Below are 16,593 nucleotides of genomic sequence, written 5' to 3' on the forward strand. Positions count from 1 at the left end.
AATCATTACACGTATTTATAAAAAATACCACAGAATTAATCACTTTTCACGCGTCATGATTTTTTGCGTGATTTTGGAGGCCCCGTGCGTGACTCAAAAAATTTTGGTCACGCGACCACCAAAGGGAATGTAAGGTGGAGACCGGCTTTTGTTCGCATATTGGCAACAGGTATAGGATCTGCATATTATTGACAAAAGCTTCGTGATTGATGCGTGCAGGTTTCCACGAAGACCTGCAGACGTAATCTCTGGAAAGCAACCGGCAGCCTGCTTATTTCGTTGCGATAACCAATCACTTAGCTGATATTGATAAAATCACATGGGAAAGGCGCGTGTTTCACGTGCGTTGGTAAGTCCGTATATTATAAATGTCAAAATTAAAATTGAATATCTGAAACGTTTCCGATTTACAGACTGAACGAAGACGGACCATTGGCGAATTTTTCGCCATTAGAAGCAGACATGGAGTTGGAAAATGTGTTTGATATCAAACATTCACGGGAAATGTTTCAAAGTTTGAACAAAATGCGCGAAAATCGTTCATACACCGATGTCACTTTGAGCGTGCAAGGGGAGGTTTTCCACGCTCATAAGATAATTCTGGCCACCTCTAGCCGCTATTTTGATGCGATGTTTTCTGCTGGTATGAAGGAAAGCTCGCAAACCGAGGTGGAAGTTAAGGGAGACGACTTAACGGTGGAGGCTTTTAGACTGTTATTAGATTTCATCTACACTTCAGTTCTCCCAGTAACCGAAACTAATGTCTTGGATGTCTTGGAAGCGGCCGATCAGCTGGAAATTCTGAGCGTGGTTGAGAAATGCTCGTTATTCATCATGCACAACCTCACCCGAGACAAATTCCACCTGGAAACGCGATTGAAAATTTACAGAGTGGCTGATCGTCACAATTTGACGGAGCTTCGAGAACAAAGCCTTCGATCGCTTGCTCTGCGATTTGGAGTTATCTGCGAGGAAGAGGGGTTTATGGAGAACATTACGGCTGATGAATTACTGCTTCTTCTTTCCCGTAACGATCTTAGCGTGCCCTCAGAAACGTTCCTCTTCACGACTGTTATAGCGTGGATTAAGTACAACCAAGAGGAGAGATTGCCACAAGCGCCCAGGGTACTTGACAAAGTCCGACTAGCACTCGTGGATATAATGGTCGTGCTCGAAGAACTTGAATGCGAAGAATTCCAAGAGGTTCCCGAGTGTTTTTCGCTAATGTACAAGTGCTTATTACAGCATGTTCGTCCGTTCCTGTTTTCGCCATTTGCCAAAGAAAAAGGACTGCCTCGTGTCGACTCCAAGGTAAGTGCTATACCAGTTCCTCTGTACGAACCCCACCACGCCTAGTGCTTTTCTTGAGTAGGGCTAAAGTTTTTGAGGGTAGGGTGGGATGTAGGAAGAGGAGGGGTAGGGGTAGGGAGTATCTTTGTCTGAATAAAAAGCTTGTTACAGTACATAGCCTTCAGTCATAATCATTTGCATTAAGTATGGGTACATGATCTGGTTAAGAAAGCTCTGACTCGCCCTTGAGGAGTTGCTTATACAGTTACACTTGTCATATTTTGTAGGAAAATCATGGTAGACCCTTAGGAGATACTTGTGCTTTCAGCTCTCATGCTTACCACCCTGTTGGCATATCTAGGGGAAAGACGAAAAGGACCCTGGTACTTGTCATCTAAGCAATACTCACTCTCACCCCACCCCCTCCCTCTTACCAATTTCACTTCTAAGCACCCCAGGCCTCAAGTTATGATGGCATGTACCAAATGTTAATGTAACAAAAAAATTTGATGTCTGAAACCTTTAAATTTAAGAGGTTTACAGAATGTCAAAACAGCAGTGGCCTAGCAGGGCATGTCTCTCTGAGAAAGGGTCCTAGTTTTAGTAATGATAATAATAAAAAAAAGTGTTAATGGGCATTTTATTAATTAATTTCTGCTTTTACAAAGTGCAGTCCAAAAAGACAGTCCAAAATTTCTTTTGAAAAATTGGGCCAAGCACTCAAAACATTGGGCCACATCAATTAATGTAATGAGTGGTGCAGCCCTTTCTGAGGACCCCTGGTCAAGGTTCCTACAGTTGCCAATAACAATGAAAAATACTACATCCAAAGGGAAGCTCATAAACTATTGTACTCTCTGATGATTTCTATAATTGTGTGGTTTCTGAATATATCCATACCCATACCAAGTAGGGTTATTGGCAGTTCCGAGGGTAGGGGGTGGAGAGTCTCAAAACCTACTTTTTTAAGAAAAGTATGAACAAAAGTTGAAATTACCAGATGGTTGAGGGGTAGGGGGTTCAAACTAAATAAAACACTTCATGGGAGGTGTGGATATGTTCAGAAACAACACATTTAAAGAAATAACCCCACCCCAGAGAAAATGGAAGAAAAATGTTACACTCCATGGCTTACTTGAAAGCTGATCTTGCAAGGACTGGGCAATCTCAAGAAATAAAAAAATTTAACTTGGTAACCTCCAGTTTTTGTTTATTTTTCAGGCTCTGGTTTCATTATCATCAACATCTGGAGTCAAGTACTTTGAGAGTGAGTCCAAAACCTGGCAACCTTTTTCTGGCTTCAAACTGCCAAGTCTCCAAATCAAACCAGCCGTGTTATACAGTGGAAATCATCTGTTTCTTTTTGACGAGAAAGATGTCCATCAGTACCAGATTGATACAAACTCTTGGAAGACACTACCACCGATGAAGAGTGCACGTCATGATTTCCAGACCTGCATGTTTGAAGATTTCTTGTACGTAGTCGGTGGCCATGAAGTTAATCACACTGCTGCATCAGAGAGATTTAGTTTCTCCAAGAAAACATGGCAGCTTATTGGATTCCATGAAGAACAAGGCTTGTACGGTTGTGCTCAGATTGTGCATAATGGCTATATTTATTCTGTTGGTGGGTCTTGGGCTTCAGGAGGTGCTGACCGTGGTGTGTTCAGATTTAACCCTGCCAAGAATGAGTGGACAAAGTTGACAGGGACCACACACAGCCACACCCAAGCCTGCGCCTTTGTAGTCAAGGGCAAGTTGTATGTTGCTGGAGGTAAAACAGACCCACCCAGTAAACACCAAAGAGGACTTCTCCCATCCAGGCATGTTGAAGTTTATGATGAAGAGAAAGACCAGTGGTGTTCAGTTCCACAGCCTCACATACCACCCAATAATTATGGTGCAGTGGAAATTGAAGGTCGCATTTACTTTATACTCGGAAGCTTTGCTTACGACAGTGGAATCAGAATGGCTGATGATGAGGTTTACCATGTTGATATTGAAGACTGGGAACCAATTTGCCATCACGATGCAGATGCAGTGTTTGTTTACATGCCTGTCAACAGAGCTGAGGTGAGTGAGATGAAGCAAGTGCCTGTCGGAGTTGATTCTGCATGAAATGAACTGCCAGGGGAGAGTAACATCAAACTGTAAAACGAAAGAAAACATTTTCAGCATTTTATGAAATTGTTTTAAATGCATCTTTCAGTTTGCATTAATCAACACTCTATGTATAAGGAAGCAAGAAAACACAACATGTACCTCTATATTACCTAATGTATGTTGTTGATTCTTGTTATATGTGCATTAAAAAGAGTGTAAATTGAACTGAAATATTTATTCTTAAGTCGGGAGAAACTTAAGTTCTACCTCATAAATTTATACATTAAACATAACTGTTACATTTAGTTGTAGTCAAAAAACAATTTTTTCATATATGAGTGAATGAATTGTATGGGTAATTTGAAAGTGTGAATAGAACAAAGTGCAATGCAAAAAGATTGAAACACAAACAAAATGTAAATAGCATGTTTGTAAATTTAAGCAGCGACTCTTTTAAGGTTTAAAACTTAAGTACACATACTCTCTTATAAGCATCGTTTCCAGTCATTTTGGATTGTCCCACAACGTTTAACCGTAATTCCAACAAGAATTTGTACATTACTGCAGAATATGTATTAAACAATGTCAAAATACATAAAACATACATAATATTAAGGGTTAAGTGGAGCAGAATACATTTTGAGTCTAAAGCATTTGGGGGTGAGGGAGATTTCTTGCAACAGTCAGATTTTTCCTTGGGACAGGAAGGTCGGGGTGGAGCAAACAAATTTTCTAGCATTTAGTGATATCACATTCCAGACATTTCTACAGCGAAACCTGTATTGAGCAGACCCCTTATTAAGCGGACATCCTCTATTAAGTGTACATCAGCTTGAGTCCCAAATTTTTTTCCCACATTCACTGTCAGTAAGATAAGCCTGCTTTTGGTGGACACCTCTGTTAAGCGGACACACACACCAATTTTAAGCAATTTTGTTGCACAAAACCTGCAATAAACGGACACTTCAAGGGCTTTTTACTACTAAAAGCTCAGCTCAGACTCCTTTCACAGTGTTCAGTGATGTCGTTTTAAAGCTAACTAGAGTATTCCAGATCGATGCATTGACTGACTGCACATTGTCTACTGCGTTACACTGTGTTACAAAAGGGTTAGTAATTAACTATTATTGCACAATATATTAGCACCTGTTTAGAAAAGACACTCTTTATCAAGCGGACACTAGTGAGTGTCACAAGGGTGTCCGCTTAATACAGGTTCACTGTAGTTCATTTGCAATCGACTACAGTTGGGCATGAAAAACCCATAGACTCTCCTTGTAAGTGAAATACTTTCGTAAAGCTAACGGCTTGCGTGAGATTCGTGCGTGCGATTGTTAAATCGCGTGACGCCGGTAACTAGTTGGCCACGTGATCACTCGTTTCCACTTTTCCTCTTCCCGGTAACATTACTGCCTCCCAAAAAGGTCCCCTAATCTGAAATTCCCTTGTCAAAGTCTGCTCAGAGTATGAGTAGTGGGTCTGGCTTCGACTCTAGCGAGAAACAAGCACTATGTAGGAATCGCGTAGGTCCTGGGACTGGGACGGGCGTGCCTGCCGCTAAAAAGTTTCGTGACATTGCTCACGTGATGTTTTGGGCAGACTCCGCCTGAACACACCACGATCTGCATTTTAAACAAGGTGAGCAAAACATCGCAAGATGGTCGCCCATTCCGAGGTCCTTTTATCCAAATGTGCTCAGTTTCGAGACGAAGGTCAATTCATCGACGTTCGTTTAAAAGTTCGTGAAGACATCTTTCCAGCTCATCGCATTGTACTCGCTGCGAATAGCGATTATTTCCACGCCATGTTTACTGATGGAATGAAAGAGTCGAACCAGGAAGTAATAGAACTGAAAGATGAAAGCATTTCACCTGATGCTTTAAAGATTGTATTGGACTCCATCTACACTGGAGATCTCCCTGTCAACAAGGAAAACGTGTTTGAAGTTCTTGCCGCAGCTGATCACCTTCAAGTCACAACTGTTGTTCAACAGTGTTGTGATTTCTTGAAAAGGGAATTTATCCAGCTCCGACTTGATGTTCAAAACTACTCTTTCCTTTCCACAGTAGCCGATAGACACAGTCTGAGAGATCTGCAAGAGGCAGCGGAGAAGAAGATGGCATCGATGTTCAAGGATGTCTGTGAAAGCGAAGAATTTCTGACCCATATTGCCGCAGAGCAGTTACGAAACCTCCTCAGCCGAGACGACCTCGTTGCACCTTCAGAGGCATTTGTCTTGAAATCAGTGATACAGTGGATTAAACACAACAAGGAAGAGAGGATGGCAGAAGCAGCCAAAATTATCGGAGCTGTTCGTTTGGGGCTGGTGGACATCAGGAATGTGATAGAAGAACTGAATACAGAGGAAATGCAGCAAGATCCCGAGATTCACATGCTGGTGTATGAAGCGTTAATCTATAGCTACGTACCCTCTGACAATTTCGCTGAAGAGAAAGCAAAACCACGATCAGTGCAGCCGGTAAGATGAAGTGTACCATATTATGAGACTTGAAATATCTTTTATCCCTAAGCGGAGTTGGTGGGTGTTTTGGGAGGGACGTGAATGCTAACTCCCCCAGCTAATTTGATCGAAGAACAGAACAGAGGAGATGCAACGAATTCCAGAGATTGATATGCTTGTGTGCGAATCATTTTAACGTGTGCTATTTGTTTTGTTAACTAAACTTGCTGAACTTGCTTGATTTCAGGTTCTTGTTGCCATTCTCCCTCATACTCAGATGCAGTACTTTGATGATGAAGCCAAAACATGGAAACCTTTGCCATCCATGGCACAATTAACTGAGGCAACAGATTGTTCTTGCGCAGAGTATGTTGGCAATTACTTGTATGTAGCTGCAAAGAAGGCGAATGATTTTGTCAACTATCGATATGACACAGTTAGCAACTCGTGGGAAACACTCCCGCCAGTTCTAAGCCATGTTTTCTCTAAGAGTCACATCGACTCTCTTTGTTCTGTTGAGGACTACTTATATGTGATCACCAGTGGATCAATATGTGTACCTTTTAGGTATAGCCCAGCTAAGAATAATTGGCAAGGTGGTGTTAGTTTGGGTTTTGTTAAGAAACAGTTTGATGATCCAAAAAGCCAACTGACCAATGCAACAGCAACGGTTTGGAAGTCACATATATATGTGCTTCACGGTCTAAAGATAGCTGAAAAGAGAAACAGTCCAGAAGAGAATAGCAGTCAATCAAACTCACCTATCAGTTTTGTAAGTGGTACCAGTTTTGGGGCCTTTCCTTCTCCGCGTCCTTCCATGGTTTTTGGTTCTGGCGCTTTTTCAGGTTTTGGGACCGGGTCTGCCTCATGTTTTTCTGGGAATGCAGTTGTAAGTGCTTCTGCTCCTCAGGTCTGGGTAGATAGGTCAGCTGTATTGCACCGCTTTGATCCAAAATTGAATGAATGGAAGCAACTTTCCTCAACCTGCCATCCTCACAGTAATGCCGGTCTCTTTGTGGTTAATAACAGGCTCTATGTCTGCGAGGGTTGCACTCGCAGTTCTCAATCTGGCCTGGTTCCCCCGGGTCCAGCCTCTGTTGAAGTGTATGACGATGGAAACGACACTTGGTCAGTTGTTGAGCAAAAGCATATTCCCCTAAACAACCTTGGTGCGGTAGAAATAGAAGGGAGGGTGTATTTCATTATCAACAAATTTCCAGTTGACAGTGGGATTAGAATCCCACCTGAGGAAGTCTACCACGTTCATTTAGATGAATGGGAAAATTTGGCAAAAGTAAGCAACAAGGCAGTTTTGTGTTATCTTCCTGTGAAGAGAGAAAGCTTGAAAACAGAGCGCGATGAAAGTCAAGCTGACTAACAATTAAAGTTAGCATGAGATAGCTTATCATTTTTATTAAAGTGTGATAGCTTTTTTACAATATTTATCAGTTAGGCAAGGGCATAGCTAGGGGGATCCTGGGCTGCCCGTGACACAACTTTTTTTAACCCTTTTTTGAGCAAAGACTCTTCAACAGGTGGCGAAAATTGCCATGAAAATATCTTGGCCATTCACTTTGACACAGTGTGATCCCTGTTTGAAAAATCCTGGCTTCGTCCCTGTTTGAGTAAACCAAAACAAAGGTAATAATAATAAGAACATGATACATGCATTGGTAATTCTGTCTTAAGAGTCTTTTAAAAAAAAACTGCTTTTTAATTGTAACAGCTTTGTAGTTGTTATTTTGGAAAACCTGGTCGGCTACTTTTAAATTTAAACAAAACTGTGTTAGATGAAGCGTTTAAGGCGCTTGGTTTTGTAGTCAAATGAATTTTGTAGGCATTTGATTTTTAGAGTTATATACGCTTTTGGAGCTAGAGTTACATGCAGACAGACATTGGCAGAAGTCAAAGAGAACTATTTCTTTTAAGTGTAATACCCGCCAGTACTGTATTTCATAATGTATTTTAAATGTCACAAAGTTTCAGTAGTAGTAAAATATTGAGTGACTTCAAAACAAGAAATGTATTGCCTGGTAGATCGAGACGTTCCGAGGAGTTTTAGGGAATAAGGAAACGTTATCATTCATTCAAAAGGATATCTCTATTAATAAAGGAGACTTTGGTAAAAGAGTTTCAGTAAGTGTATAATTTACCAATGGGGAAAAATTGAGGGAATTTTTTTAGAGATAAAGGGAACATGTATCTTCCCCTCAGAGAATCTCATGACTGTGTATTGATATTCTCACGAGCAATAAATATATCTTTTTATCATGTATGTTGTTTTTATGTAAGCGTCATTATTGAGCATGTCATGGAATGCTTAATTACATCCCATAGGAACAGCCTGTTTAGAATCATATTTATTCCGTAACACTCGATTGTGTGATTTGTATTCTTTTATTACGTAACCAGTTCTGTTCAATACTTTTGTAATTAGTCCCTAACCAATAGTTTTCTTTTCCTTTCTTTGATTGTAACACCTTGCGTTTGCATATTTAGGGTTTTTTGGGGTGATACGTGTTGAGAGGTTTTTCTGTGTGTAGAAGAAGCAGATTGAAGTGTAGTTACGAGCGAGGCTAGAAAGTGGCAGGAACACGTCCGGAAGCACATTTTCATTACTGAGAAGCCATCAGTAAACCATTCCTAAATTCACGACAAAGAGCCATTTGCCGGGGAACGTGAGTGCTAAATAGCTGGTCGAAGCAATCGAAGGACAAGCGTAAAGTTCTGTCGAAGTCGGCCGTTGTAAACCGGACAGCTGGAGTAAATCGGAGAAGTCAAGTTGAAATATACCGGACTGAGTGAAGACGTAATCGGAAGAAGTAAGTTGAAAGGTGGGAGTAATAAACGGGTGTTTGAATTGGTTCGTTGTGTGTGTCATGTGTTGGTGGGACGTTGTTGGGGTCAAGTTCATGGACAAGGACTTCAGACGCAAGGTGAACTGAACTGAACTACGGAAACGCCTATTTTTTTAAGGAATATTCTTGTAAATAGATTAAGTGTACTGAAGTATTTAGCTTGTTTATTATATTCTTGTAAATAAATTAAGGTTAATTATTTAGCTTATTGTATTATTGTTAGTTACCCTATTTAAAGTATAATGTTATCTTAGTGTAATTGTTATAATAAATGCTTGTAGACTTAGGTAGTTGTTGCGTGTTTTCTCGGGTTCGTTTATGCTTTTTTTTTTTTTGTTAGAGAGAGCCCACCTTTGTGGCGCGGTTTCGTCACAGAGCAAAAGAATGTTGTTTGGTTTTGGTTTTACGACACTCAATTGAAAACTGTTTTAACCTCTCTCTTATTACTTCAAGGAAGTGTACAATCATTTAGAAACTACTTCAGGCGTTTTGTGTTAATCTGGCGCGGCCCGTAAATGAACTGACATAGAAACCATTATTGTCGAAATCCACAGGAATAAAATAATCCAGAGATTTTCTCGAATTCTATTTTGTTTATCAAAAAGATCGTCACATATCGTGTCTTGCCTCGAAGGAGTAGGCGGGAAGACATGTTATGAAGGCTCTACGAAGAAAACAATACGTTTCCTTTCCACTGTGAAGAATATGTTGGTAATTATTTGTATGTAGCTGCACATAAGCAATCTGGTGACGATGTTATCTGTCGTTATGATATTGTTAATAATTCCTGGGAGACACTTCCACCTTTTCTGGATTCCGACCATCAGATCAACTGCCTATGTTCTATTGATGATTACATTTATGCAATCAGCGAATCTAAACCACTTCAGAGATATAGTTTGGCTAAAAACAATTGGCAAAGGAGCTAATTTGAGTATCTTAAAGAAACGTGATCGTAAAGATGCGTAATATTTATTGTACAAACAGTGGTTTTCAAATCTAAACTATTTACAATTCATTGATATAAACGAAATGAAGGCGACTCGAAATCACCTAATTGGGTAGATAAAGCAGCCATTGTGCATTGTTTTGACCCAACTAAGAATCAATGGAAACAGAAAGAGTCAACCTGTCGCCCCCACTTTAGGTCCAGTCCCTTAGTGGTCAATAACAGACTACGTGGTGAGAGGGAGAATTTCTTGTTTAGATAATTTTCACTTGTGTGGTATCCCCGCGCCTGTTGAAGTGTACAATGAGGAAAACAACACTTGGTCTGTTGTGGAACAAAACGATATTACCCCAAACAAGCTTGATGCAGTGGAAGTAGAAGGAAAGGTTTATTTTTTAATAAACAAATTTCCAGTTGATAGCGGTATAAGAATTTCACCGGTAGGGCGGTATCCTGTTCCTTTGGGTGAGTGGCAAAATTTAGGAAAAGTTGACAAAAGTGCTGTTCTGAGTTATCTGCCAGTAAAGAGGGAGAGTTTGAAATCAGAGTGACATTGACTTTCTTTACTTTATGGTTATAATATCAAATTATAGATTAGAACATTTAACAGTTTTCTTAGTAATAGACTTGGAAAGGCTTCAGTATATGAATCAGTAAATAAACGAAAAAGGTTGCAAAAACAGTAAAAAGAGGCTAAGATGGGTAGAAAGTTAGAGTCAGGACGGATTGAGAGGACTGAAAAGTGTCGCGATTTGAGAATTCGAACCTAATTGAGAACTGTTGCATCAGAAATACAAGCAATGTATTTACAATGATACTTAGGCATGTCCAGAGTGTTTACCGTTATTTTTGTCGTAATATTCACACTGTTTCTCGCTTGCTTGGCCCTAATGATCTATCTCTTGATTTTAAGTTTTAGAAGTTCAAGTTTTACTCTTTTGTAATAATTCTTTTTTCAAGCAGTTTGATATTGAATGATTTCAATAAATGTATACATATTTAAGCTGGTTAATAAAAACGTTGACACACTTGCTAATGTTTCGGTTTTGTTTTAGTTGGTTCCCAGGGACGTTTGGGAAACAAGTAAATACAGGAGCCATAATCGGGGATGGAGACCGTAAGTCTTGGGATCCACACGCACCTTTGATATGGGACAATTTTTCTATTTTTAGAACAAATTGCGCCATCCTGACGTCATATATCCGCGCAGATCCACGCACATGTCGGGGGCTCTCGCGTGGATGTTGTCACGTTGCGTGATCAAATGGTGAGAGTTGCGAGATTCTGTTGCAGATTTTTCACAGCGATGACAAGGAATAAGGCAGGGAATAAGAACCAGGGCTCTTATATGTAGTCTTATGCTCTGAGCTAATGGAAAAGGTGAGTTTTTCAGGGTCGAAAACATGACTTCAATTTCGCGCTGTGAATGAATAATATCTGCTCGCGCTAGTTGTACGCGTAATCTTTTGCGTTTGTTCTGTAAAGAAAAGTTGTGTAAGAAAACTCTTTACTCTGGTATCGAGTTAATTTTAGAGTTTCCCAAACAATGCTTAATCATAACCAAAACCTGTTTTGATAGTTTCTTATTGTTTCTGTTTGCTTGGCGAGTTTGGTTTTGAAAGGATAGTCTGACGCGTACAAGTAGCTCATTTGCATAGTGCAGCGCGTGCACTTTCAAGTCCGAGTCGGTGTTTTCAATCGTGAGCAAATCTTGACAAAGATTTCTTTCGTTGTCTTTTGTGCCGAGATACGGCAACAATTTGCACCAACGCCAAAAGCCTACTAACATCATGTGTGTTTCTTTAACACAGTGAAATTTTACTCTGCAAAAATAAAATAGACAAGGAGTTTTGATAACTCAAACGACAAAATCAAAATCGTTATTCGAGTTCATTAAAGAAAGCGTCATCGTAATTTTGCCGATTATTTTTACCGTATTCACATATTTTCAGCTAAGCTTTTAACATGTTCTCAAACATTTATCAACCTTAAACATATTTAAAAACTAGAGTTCGATGGACGTTTTCACACGAAAGTGGGGAAGTCCAATTTGTCATGTTATACTGACTGTACAAAACACGCATCGGCGGGCGCTCTTAGTCATCGACAACAGACAATTTACAGCTGAATTTATTGAAGTTTTACACAAAACTGAGCAGCATCTACAGACTATAAACTTAATTGTCACTTATTGGGCCTTGATAAAACATCAAGCGTTGCTTAACATTCAGGCGAAACTCAAACTTGCAATTATTTTTTTTTTCGCTTTTCGGTCTAGATAGACTGGCGAAATCCTTGCAAGCGTGTGGCAAGAGGAGGGAAACTTTAAAGTCTTGAAACGTTGCTATATCCAAATAGTTTTTTGCTGTGTTTTGGAAAAGCTGTTAATCTTCAACATATGGGAAACTGAGAGTGGAGTAATGTGTAGCTCTTGTAAAAGAAGCAGCGGAACACGACTTGGTCAGCGATATAAAGCGGCACATAACTAAATTTAACACTGTCTTACTTCACTCAAACTGGAGCAGCTTACGACGAAAATACTGAAGTAAACTTCCAACAGACATGAACGTATTGAGTTGTGGGCCAAAAGTATCGAACATTTCGGGAATTTCGGACGCCATTTCCCCGCGCTACATCCGCAAAAATCCTCGCAGCATGTACGCGCGTGTGCCGCGCGGGATGGCGCAATTTGTATATGTAATAGGACTACATGCTGTTCAATTTGGAAATAATTGGATGAGAAAAATTCCGAGGACTGCCAAAATTGGACGAGGCCGTAGGTTCAGTCCAATTTGGCAGTCCGAGGAATTTTTTTGAATCCAGTTATTTCCAAATTGGACAGGCATGTAGCCCTATTACCTATTAATTATATAGGATCCAAAAACAGATGAACAAGGCAAATATTTTATCCTCAAAAGTACAGTATTTCTCACTTCGCTTCGCTCAGCACGTCACAGGTCAGACACTTTAACCCAGGTTTTTTGCTTGTTTGAGTGTTTTTGTTCTGATTATTCTCCCTCATCTCGAGTAAATCAGTAGCATCTATCTCTGGAAACCTAGCTGAAAAGTCCATTTGAAAGTTTACACGTCAATAAGGTGGAGAGAAAAGTCGGGAAATTTCGCCATTATCAAAACATAAGAAAACTTAGCGAGCTACAATCGCTCAGTGACGTTTGATGGCAGTGATAATAGCTGCAACCTGATTGGCCAATACTCGGTTCCTTTATTTATCTTGACATTTGATTGGTTGATGGAAAGTATCCAGATTTTTCTCAAATTGGACAGTTTGGTCAAAGCTAAACTAAACGTTCGAGCAAAAACTATCCAGTTTATTTTAAATTTGGACAGGTTGAAAACTAATAAAGAATAGGTCTGTTGGCAATATTGGATTGCGATGGAGCCATATAATTAGTTTTAAAAATAGAAAAATTGTCCCATATCATAGGGACAGCCCCAATACTAGAAATGGCGCGCGCTTACGGTCTCCGTCCCCGATTATGGCTCCTGGCTACCAAAGTCCAACCCCTCGTCCTCGTCGTGGTAGCTGGTAACAGGAAAGTAGGGGATTGCCGTCCAGGGCGAAGTATGGTGGGGGATTCGTTCCTCCGGGCCGCTATGGTAGCCATGAAGGCTTGCACGGAACCCTGAAAACGCCTGGCTAACGGGGCTCTGGTGAAGTTTGAAGGGCTAATCACCCATCAAATGGATATCAAGGATTACAGAAACCATGGGAAACATGCACAAAATCACATCTGTCTTTGGAGGAGAGAACGCCCCTTCGGGGGCTAGTATGACGCACCGATGTGAAAGCCAAAGGGAAGCAGCGATGCCGACCCCTCTCCTTACCCCAAAGAAACCACACTACTTGGCACGTGGAACGTCAGGACCATGTACGAAGCAGGTAAAGCTGCTCAGATTGCTGCTGAGATGACCACTTACAACCTGTCAATTTTAGGCCTTTGTGAGACAAGATGGGTCGAGTCAGGCTGCATAAGGCTGTCAACAGGGCAGACCGTCCTCTACTCAGGTCACGAGGATGCAAATGCTCCCCACACAGAGGGTGTTGGATTTATGCTGGCTCCACAAGCTGCGAAGTCACTCATAGGATGGAACCCAGTATCATCCAGGATAATAACAGCAAGGTATCATACTAAGATCGGAAAAGCAACCTTCATTCAGTGCTACGCACCGACAAACAAAGCTGATGATGAAGCAAAGACTGACTTCTATGAGAGGCTGCAAGCTGTCATAGACAGAATAGCTAGAAAGGACTTGATATTGTTGCTCGGGGATTTTAACGCTAAGGTGGGGAGTAACAATACAAGTCTTGAGACAGTCATGGGAAAGCAAGGTCTTGGTGAAATGAATGAGAACGGAGAGCTGTTTGCTGACTTTTGCTCCTTCAGCAAGCTTGTCATCGGCGGAAGCGTTTTTCCGCACAAGAGGGTACACAAGGCAACTTGGGTCTCTCCAGACGGCAGAACCGAGAACCAGATTGACCATATCTGCATATCATCCAAGTCCAGAAGGTCATTGCTCGATGTTAGAGCAAAGAGAGGGGCCGATGTTGTTTCAGACCACCACCGTCTTGTAGGCAAATGCCGTTTGAAGCTGAAGAGCTATAACACTGGCATGCAGAAAATAAGCCACAAGTACAACATCAGGATGCTGAAGGACGATGATACAAAAAACAGATTCCAACTCACCATCTCCAACAAGTATAAAGTGTTGGCAAGCCTGCAAGAAAATGAAGAGCATCGGGAGGAAAGGGAGAACCAAAGTACAGTCAACGAATTGTGGCAGGGCATGAAAAATGCATGGAAGGAGACGTGTGAGTAAACGCTGGGAAGAGAGCGCAAACAGCATAAGACCTTTTTGAGTCTAGACACCCTGAAGAAGATAGAAGCCAGGAAGAAGGTGAAGGAGACGTTGAATCACAGCAGAACACGAGCTAAGAAGGCAGAAGCTCGCATCAGATACTTGGAAGTCAACAAGGAAGTTAAACGTTGCAGCAGAAACGACCGAAGAAACTTTGTGGAAGACCTCGCGCGACAGGCAGAGGAGGCATCAGGCAGAGGCGATGCAAAAAAACTATATTCCATCACAAGGAAACTGGCAGGTGATAGAAAGATCCCGGACAGATCTGTCAGAGACAAGAGCGGAGAGTTGCTCACTGACCAGGAAGAACAGCGAAAAAGGTGGGCACATCATTTTAAAGAACTACTCAATAGACCTCCGCCAAGCGAGATGCCCGACATACAACCAGCCGACACACCTTTGCAGGTCAGCGAGAATAAGCCAAGTAAAGCAGAGATCAAGAGAGCCGTCAGACAACTGAAAAATGGAAAAGCAGCTGGTCCCGATGGCGTAACATCAGAAGCCATCAAGGCAGATTTAAACACCTCGACTAAGATGCTGTATGGGCTGTTTGGCAAGATCTGGGAAATGAACGAGATACCAGACGATTGGAAAGAAGGCTACCTAATCAAACTTCCAAAGAAGGGAGATCTGAAGGAATGTAAGAACTGGAGAGGCATCATGCTGCTGTCAACGGCGGGAAAAGTACTGAATAGGATAATTCTGGAGAGGTTGAAAGTAGAGGTGGACGAACGATTGAGGGAAGAACAGGCTGGGTTCAGGAAAGATAGGTCATGCGCAGATCAAATTGCCACCCTGAGGATCATCTTGGAGCAGTCGTTAGGGTGGAACTCTCCCGTTTATGCGACCTTTGTGGACTATGAGAAGGCATTCGACAGCGTTGATAGGGAAGTGTTGTGGAAGCTGCTACGCCACTATGGCATCCCAGAGAAATACATCACTCTTATACAGAAGACCTATGAGAAGTGCACCTGTAGAGTCATCCACAACGGAGTTCTTTCAGAACTGTTTGAGATGCTCACTGGAGTGCGCCAGGATTGCTTGCTGTTGCCCTTCTTGTTCCTGCTTGTCATCGACTGGATAATGCGGAGGACGACAGAAAACATCAGGATGGCATACAGTGGACACTCACGACCCGGCTAGAAGATCTGGACTTCGCCGACGACATCGCCCTTCTTTCACATAACCACAGGAGCATGCAATCCAAGCTAACAAGACTGGCAAAAATCTCAATGCAGACGGGCCTTAGGATCAGCAAATCCAAGACGAAGGTGATGAGGGTTAACACCAGGAATACAGACAGGATAGAATTAGATGGGGATGAAATCGACGAGGTGGAGGACTTTGCGTACCTTGGAAGTAACATCAGCAAGGACGGTGGATCTGATCAGGACATACGAGTGAGTATCGGAAAGGCAAGAGCTGCATTCGCCATCTTGACACCTGTTTGGAGATCAAAAGTGATTTCCAGAAAGACCAAACTACGGATATTTAATACCAACGTAAAGTCGGTCCTTCTTTACGGCTCTGAAACGTGGAGAGTAACAAAAGCAAACTCCACCAAACTGCAGACCTTTGTCAACAAATGCCTGAGATTCATAATGGGCATCCACTGGCCAGAGGTCATAACAAATGAAGAACTATGGACAACAACTGAGCAGGAAAAGATCAACATTCAGATAAGAAGGCGAAAGTGGGGTTGGATTGGGCACACCCTCAGGAAAACTAACTGCAATGTCACCAAGTAGGCACTGAGATGGAACCCACAGGGGAAGAGGAGCCGAGGCCGTCCCAGAAACAGCTGGAGGAGGACGGTAGATGACGAGGCGAGCAAAGCAGGCTACACCTGTTGGCAGCTTGAAAGGATAGCCCAAAACAGACCAAGATGGCGAGCAATTGTTTCCGTGGACCTATGCTCCACTGGGAGCGAGAGGGTTTAATGATGATGATTGTGAGGAACTAAGGGATGAGTCTACTTTTAAGTTTTGTATTGACGGGAACTTTGGAAAAATAGTTTTGGTAAGAGTAGAATTTACAAATGGGGAGCAAGAAAG

At 41.6% G+C, this 16,593-nt stretch overlaps 2 protein-coding genes across 2 annotated transcripts; both read left to right on the forward strand.

Moving 5' to 3' along the window:
- Window positions 1-254: 254 nt before the first annotated feature.
- LOC145481460 (kelch-like protein 23) lies at window positions 255-4,355 on the forward strand. Its single transcript, XM_081459961.1, has 2 exons — window positions 255-1,311; window positions 2,512-4,355. Exons 1-2 carry the CDS (start codon window positions 463-465, stop codon window positions 3,406-3,408), a joined length of 1,746 nt encoding a protein of 581 aa, XP_081316087.1. The 5' UTR covers window positions 255-462; the 3' UTR covers window positions 3,409-4,355.
- Window positions 4,356-4,686: 331 nt separating this feature from the next.
- On the forward strand, window positions 4,687-8,118 carry LOC145481423 (kelch-like protein 25). The gene is made up of 2 exons (XM_081459908.1): window positions 4,687-5,872; window positions 6,102-8,118. Exons 1-2 carry the CDS (start codon window positions 5,051-5,053, stop codon window positions 7,230-7,232), a joined length of 1,953 nt encoding a protein of 650 aa, XP_081316034.1. The 5' UTR covers window positions 4,687-5,050; the 3' UTR covers window positions 7,233-8,118.
- The last annotated feature ends 8,475 nt before the right edge of the window (window positions 8,119-16,593 follow it).

This window comes from Orbicella franksi, chromosome 1 (assembly GCF_964199315.1).
Source record: "Orbicella franksi chromosome 1, jaOrbFran1.1, whole genome shotgun sequence".
Taxonomy (NCBI): domain Eukaryota; kingdom Metazoa; phylum Cnidaria; class Anthozoa; order Scleractinia; family Merulinidae; genus Orbicella; species Orbicella franksi.

What these genes read in the sequence shown, in the direction of transcription:
- LOC145481460 (XM_081459961.1), top strand. Translation starts at nt 463, where the DNA reads ATGGAGTTGGAAAATGTGTTTGATATCAAACATTCACGGGAAATGTTT. An exon ending in TGCCTCGTGTCGACTCCAAG is followed by an intron (nt 1,312 to 2,511) that starts GTAAGTGCTATA and finishes TTTATTTTTCAG; the next exon opens with GCTCTGGTTTCATTATCATC.
- LOC145481423 (XM_081459908.1), top strand. Translation starts at nt 5,051, where the DNA reads ATGGTCGCCCATTCCGAGGTCCTTTTATCCAAATGTGCTCAGTTTCGA. An exon ending in AACCACGATCAGTGCAGCCG is followed by an intron (nt 5,873 to 6,101) that starts GTAAGATGAAGT and finishes GCTTGATTTCAG; the next exon opens with GTTCTTGTTGCCATTCTCCC.